Source organism: Triticum aestivum, chromosome 3A (assembly GCF_018294505.1).
Source record: "Triticum aestivum cultivar Chinese Spring chromosome 3A, IWGSC CS RefSeq v2.1, whole genome shotgun sequence".
NCBI classification, from domain to species: Eukaryota; Viridiplantae; Streptophyta; class Magnoliopsida; order Poales; family Poaceae; genus Triticum; species Triticum aestivum.
Window position 1 is genome coordinate 717,491,698 of NC_057800.1, and position 6,488 is coordinate 717,498,185.

At 45.7% G+C, this 6,488-nt stretch overlaps 1 protein-coding gene across 1 annotated transcript; it reads left to right on the forward strand.

Annotated features, from left to right (window-relative positions):
* The first annotated feature begins 4,581 nt into the window (after window positions 1-4,581).
* LOC123059394 (cysteine-rich and transmembrane domain-containing protein WIH1) lies at window positions 4,582-5,479 on the forward strand. The gene is made up of 3 exons (XM_044481974.1): window positions 4,582-4,809; window positions 4,987-5,092; window positions 5,216-5,479. Exons 1-3 carry the CDS (start codon window positions 4,767-4,769, stop codon window positions 5,262-5,264), a joined length of 198 nt encoding a protein of 65 aa, XP_044337909.1. The 5' UTR covers window positions 4,582-4,766; the 3' UTR covers window positions 5,265-5,479.
* The last annotated feature ends 1,009 nt before the right edge of the window (window positions 5,480-6,488 follow it).

Below are 6,488 nucleotides of genomic sequence, written 5' to 3' on the forward strand. Positions count from 1 at the left end.
TTGGTGGAGGCCAATGCTTAGATGGAGTTTGGTTAGTGTTGGTAATTTTTACTCGGATGTGCACAATAGATGGCATCTTTCCTTTGATAATATCCTCCATGCTATACTTCTTCACAAGATTCAGAGATTAATAGTATCTGTCTAAGTAGTCAATAGTTGCATGTACTGTGCACTCACTCTTCCCATGCATAATGTCATCGCGCAGCTGTCAAATCTGCCACATAGTCATAATCACAAGGTCTCTAACCTGCTCTGAACAATTTGCCAAAAGCTGGAGTACCCAATCTTTGCCGGTGTCCCTTAGCATCGAATCATCTGGTAGTGGCCAAACAATATGAAGGACCTCCCACACTTGACGAGCATGCATGCATGCAACAAGTGCATGGAAACTAATTTCTCTCTCCTTCCCCCACACGCCGGGAAAGTACTGTTACTTGGAATATGACGCCGATTCTTGGCCAAGTTAGTGGCTAGTGATGAGCTATACTATGCACACGATAAAATCAGGACGATTCACAGACGATGGTTAAATCAGGTCGTACATGTGTATGAGTGAAACAACACAGGACGCTGAATTTACATATCGTGCACACGTCGGGCACCAGTATCGTCCATGGAGCAGTTTCGGCTAGTGATCCCACCGCTGTTCGCCAAGCCATGATCCGCATTTTTAGTGGTACTTGAGACTTCCATATGGAGCCCCAAATGGTTCGAGTACCATCAGGATTTGTACCAATTGGAAATCCATCATGGCAGAATTTTGCACTTCTGAGCCACGACCTTGATTTTACAAACTTCCTCATGCCCCCTACTCCTACATACTGAGAACAAGAAGACATGCTATCTAATTTTAAAATCTCATACAAGAATTTTGAAATAACCAATCTAGATGATGCTCAGCTCTAGGTTACACACAGAGTGGTATATTTGGGCCCTATCTTTGTGAAGACATATGTGAAAAGACATCGAGAAGGAGGGGCACCTTTTAAAGACCAAGACGGTACCAGTTTGAAACACGGATCATAAATACCTGTGAATCTTTACATTGCAATCGCCATGTTTGTGCTGCAAGGGCTATAACTCATGGCTCATTCGTACACCCACATGTTAGGTCCATAGATCAACAGCATTCCACATTTATAAACTTAAAAAAGAGTTAGCATATGAAATCTTTGACAGAGAAAATTATGTTTGATCATACTGTAAAATACTGAAATAAGATAGCGATTAGAATCAAGAATCCGACGATTGAAATTCTTTGTTGCTAACTAGACTTGTGTTGCAAAATTCGTGGACACATTATTTGGCGGTGACCATGCAATGGTGTAGCACCCCCTACTACCTAAAAAATTGACAGTAGTTACGCATGACAACAAAAATCTTTACCAGCGCACTTGGTGCCCAATAATACTCTAAGTCAGACATGCTTGGCTATGATTCTTGGGTACCAATGGCTGATACCAAATCCTCTCACAACCTTGGTTACTTATTTTTGTTACAGATGGAATCTGATGTTATTTTCAATTTGGATTCAGTAATTCATTGCTCAATGAAGTTGAACCAATTTTGACAGAAAATTATTACGTAAGGGGACATAGCGTGTGGCAGGAGATGTGTGGGGCCACTTAAGTGCGGTCTAAGGCGGGATGGCACCGTTATGAAATCATCAAGGAAGCAGTGACGTGTGGGGTTGAGTGGCGCTGTCGTATCGTTGATTGCCACACTGGGCAACGCACAAGAAGAATTATTGAGGGTGTCTTGTAGGGCACATGGATTAATGCGGAGAGGGTTATCGTCGTCGTGTTGCCTGTCGCCGGCTAGCGTTGCGATTTTATTTTCCTCGGGGCATTGGATTTCCCAAAGATGCAAGGCTGCAACCCAAGCTCAAAAGTAGGAGACATAGTTAGTCACTGCATTACGGGGACAAGATAGGGGGCTTTCTGCAAAAAATGAATGTTCAGTGGCTAAACGTCATCCTACCTCGCATCAAGGCTGTCCATCCATGATCTGATGGTTAGGGCTTAGAGTTTTCAGATTTTCATCGAATTTGAGTTTTCACCTGATACACCGACTAACTTATGACTGAAAAGCTAAAGCTAAAAATTGGGAGTGAGAAAAGAAGTGTCAAGAAACATTGACCATAGTATCCAAGGTCACGTTCCCCAACACATCCTAACTTCATGGCAAATCTATGCAATTCTTGGCCTGGAACTCGGGTTCGGAATCCCTCGGCGGTGACCATGCAATGGTGTAATAACCCAACGCATCATTTTAGAGATATAACTTCTCTGTTTGGTGTGCACATGGCCTGTTGTGGTGCGGCTAGCAAGAGGAGAGTAGTGGTGGAATGTCTCGCTAGTGCTGGTCGCTGCTCAGGGCGAGAGTCTCCAGGGCACAATTCATGTTGTTGATGATCCTTCCTAGGGGATGTTTCTCTCAGAACCGCATACTCCTTGGATATAGGCGGGGGTAGGGCGACCCCGAAAATCTGGAGATATGGTTGTGCGACGAAGGTGTCCAACCTTGGTCAAGATGTGACCTTGATGATCTGGCCAAGCAAGCAAGATGATTCCTTGTCACTATGGTCACCCAGTTTAAGTGGTGCTAAGTATTTTAGATTAGCGTTGTTAGATGAAAGTGATTGTATAAGCCGCTTGGCTATTCCCCCCACACACAAAAGGCGCTTGGCTATCCTTCTATGAAAAAGAGAATTTTTACGGTACATCATACTACCCAATATAATGGGTAGTATTTAGTTGATCCAACGATTGATGTGGATCAAACAAATTATGGCTTTAGGACATATTGGTAATTCTATATGCACTACACCGGCTCAAATCCTCCGCCATGCCAACGCCGCTGCAGTCAGTGCCTGCACAAAACGACACAAAATAGCTCTAACGCACGAACGGGTGCGTCTACAACCCACGTCGCCACTGATCCTTGGGGCTTGGGCTGCCGGAGCGATGAGGTCGTACCGGCGTGGTTTAAACGCAAGTGGCGGACCGTGATCGCAGCCCAAGAGCATCAGCACCTCCTGTCTTTGCTGAAGTGATGAGTACAGCGACATCGTCGAAACCCGACGAAGCCAGCTGCGACATCGGCGCTGGTTCAGTTCTTCCACGACAACAACTTTGGCCCGACTCCGACGGAGGCCGAGCTCATGGAGTTCGCCGCCGACGCAGAGGCCGTTCCTGACCCGTCGGGCATGGACGACTAGGTTTCTCCTCAGACCACAACTGCGACACGACAGTACGACACACCAGATGAGAAACGCAGCAAGCAGCGGTGGCTGTGCCGACCTTCTTTTCCTCCCGTGGAGCCTTGACCTCAATCCAAATTACCAGGCCATCATGGATTACTTCCGGCGCTGTCACGACGACGACGAAGTAAGCTGACTGTTCCTGCCCCAAGCTGTACGACGCAATCCATGTATGTTGGTTGAACGTGCACGTACACAGCAGCAGGTTGATCGCTTCCCTTCGCTAGATCGATTCCGGCTGACATATGCACACATGAATCTGCCTTGCCTGAATCGGCCTATGTGATTGATAAACTACCGAAAATGCCCTTAACTATTCAATATACTACCGAAAGTCTGCAGTAGTATTGGCTAATCTGGGCCCTCTAACCAGAAAAATGAACGGTTCAAATTATCTTGATGTACCGTAAAAGGTCTCATGAAAAATGACACAACTCTCTAATGCTTTTACAAGGCAAGAAAAAAAAAAGGAATTATGGTTGACTTCCACCTGCAAAAGCAAACAACCAGACATCCTTGACCAAGATCCACCTATACCGTTGGAGTCCCGACTTAGTCCCCAATCTACTTATTTTTGTATCTTATAAAGGTCACGACATCTAAACACGTATGGCTACGAATTATACCTTAAGTCGATGCTAACAGATAGGTAGGAGGTCCAAAACTCTAAAACTAACTCTCCCAAACGGCAAAAGTGCCCCGCAAAAGGAAAAGTATGCAAGCTCGCAAGTGCCACTATCCTTGGACTATCTGATAAAATTTTCAGTTTTGCTAAAGCACATCTAGATGTGCCATAAGTATTGCACATCTAAGTCATATGTCGTTGATCTTACATTGAGATTCGTGTGAATATTTTCTTTCTTTTTCTTCTTTTTCTCTTTATACTTGATTCACTCATTTAGATGTGTAATAACTAGAGCACATCTAGATGTGCCCTAGACACACCCATAAATTTTCTCTGGTTAGCTAGCCGGCGATGGCGTGACCCGAACCGTCGATCCCTTCCACCAACCTGTGCATGGCCGGCTAGCTTCTCGATCACTGTACATGCGTACCATGTCGATCACTGGCTAGTGTGTGTGTGTGTGTGTGTGTGTGTGTGTGTGTGTGTGTGTGTGTGTCCGCTCAACAAACCTCGGCCATTGATTCGAGCAGCACACTTTCCATTCGTCAAGCTCGTAAAGGCACGTGATGTCTAGTCACCTCGAATCGAATCCGACTAATGGTCAATCTGCAGCCGCGTAGCGTGGTGTGAAAAGGTGGGGGAGTATCTACTATGCTCTATCTATGTACTCTCCGCGTGCCTGTTGCGACGGTGGGGGTGGCCAGCAGCTTGCCGGCGGCGTGTATATATAGCTAGGACCTTTGGGCGTCGAGAAGAGCAGACAGGCACCCATCATCATCCAGCTGAAACCATCGGCCGATCGCTCGCCGGAGCCGGACACAGCATCGATTCTCCTCGCACGCGCACGTCGGAGGTGGTCGATCGATAGATAGATAGGTGATGGAGAACGAGAGGAACAACCAGGCTCCGCCACCGCCCCCAGGTTAATCAATCTCCATCGTCATTTTCGACCTCCATGCTTATTTCTGAAACTGTCGCTGGATTCGCTGCATCGATTCAGTTAGCTGAAGTGTCGTCTTCAGATGAGATAAACTAAGGGAAGGTACCCAAAGTCGTTGGCTTGTTTGCTCACGCGTGTCCCGTTGGTGTGCGTGTGCAGGCTACTACCCGTCGGCGGCTGCGGAGCAACGGCAAGCCGGCGGCGGGAAGAAGGGCCGCCGGGGAAGCACCAAATCCAAGGGCGAGAAGGGATTCATCGAGGGATGGTACGTACGCAGATAGCTGCTCCATCGATCGATCCCACTACCACCTCCTTTGTAACTTGCTTAATTGTCGCTAGTGATTTCCGGCCTGATATATAGTGTCTGAATTTGGTGTGTCTTTTTCAGCCTGGCGGCGTTGTGCTGTTGCTGGATCTGCGAGATGTGCTGCGACTAACCGGCCGGCGAGGTCACTGCCGGCAAAATACGTTGGTGCTAGCGCCTATGAAGATTGAAGAACGTACACATACAGAGAGTCGTTGCTTGATTACAGTGTTTGTTTGTTGTTTTACGTTCTGCGGAAATAACCGAGAACGCGTGGGTTCGTGTGTGATGTCCATGTCCTACCGTGCGCCACACCTATAATCAATTTTAAGGCGCCAAATTATCGGCTACTATTGAGGATCCTCTAACTAAAGATAACATCTGCCGTGCAAAAAAATGAAAGCTTTTATTTGCAGAGGGGGAAGTCGTGAAGGCGTAATCAGTTCAGCACTCACTTGTGCAGAGGTGGTACTAGTAGTGGGATCGAGGTTCTTTTTTCTTTTTTCTTTTGAGAAATATATAGTTGTATGCATCATAAGCAGATCGAGTGGGGTTATCCTCCTATAAAAAAGGATCTATCTCTGATTAAACAAACAGGGTCTATCTCTGATTGCTCGTTTGGCAGCAAGAGAGAGCATGTGTAGCACCGTTGATCGCCCACGGACTCTTGATGGCCCGAACTAAAATTGCAATCCTTCAGGGAATTTCGCCATGAAAAGGTGGGAACGGCTTTGTCTCGCTTCATGCGAGACCGCCCTCCCGTCACTACTATTGAGCAGGCCAAGTAGCTTCCTGTGTGTTTGTTCCTTTTTTTCATTTTGTTTATCTTAAAATATTCTAAATACATCTTATCTTATATTTTTATTTTTACTAATTGGATGCACCATACGAGCCTCCGCATTAATCCTAGAAAACCTCCTAAAAATAACCTTACGATCTTAATTCTACGGTTAGGATGAAAAAAAAGATAAAAGAGTCCTATCTTTACACGTTTGCAGTTGTATGCACATGAAAGAATAAATAAAACTGTCCAATCTCTACACGTTTGGAGTTGTACACACATCATCACATTTTATTGAGAAAAGTCCACTTTTCGTCCCTCAATTCTTTGGCTTGCTCATTTTTGGTCCCTCAACTCTAAAATCAGACAGATTGCACCACGAACTCTCGAAACCAGCCACTTTTCGTCCGTGCAGGGTTTCTTCGCGAAGTCAACCCGGTTTTGACCACGGGATGAACAGTGCACGGATGAACGGTAAATCGAAAACAATAGCAAAAAAATAAAAATAAAAGTCTGAATTTTTTTTACATCGAAGATACTCAGGTGTGCAAGGTGCGTACGGATTTTTGTCATGTT

Bases quoted from the DNA above. Each gene is read 5' to 3' on its own strand.
- LOC123059394 (XM_044481974.1), top strand. From the start codon at position 4,767: ATGGAGAACGAGAGGAACAACCAGGCTCCGCCACCGCCCCCAG. The intron at 4,810-4,986 runs GTTAATCAATCT...GTGCGTGTGCAG, and splicing joins GGCTCCGCCACCGCCCCCAG to GCTACTACCCGTCGGCGGCT. The intron at 5,093-5,215 runs GTACGTACGCAG...TGTCTTTTTCAG, and splicing joins AAGGGATTCATCGAGGGATG to CCTGGCGGCGTTGTGCTGTT.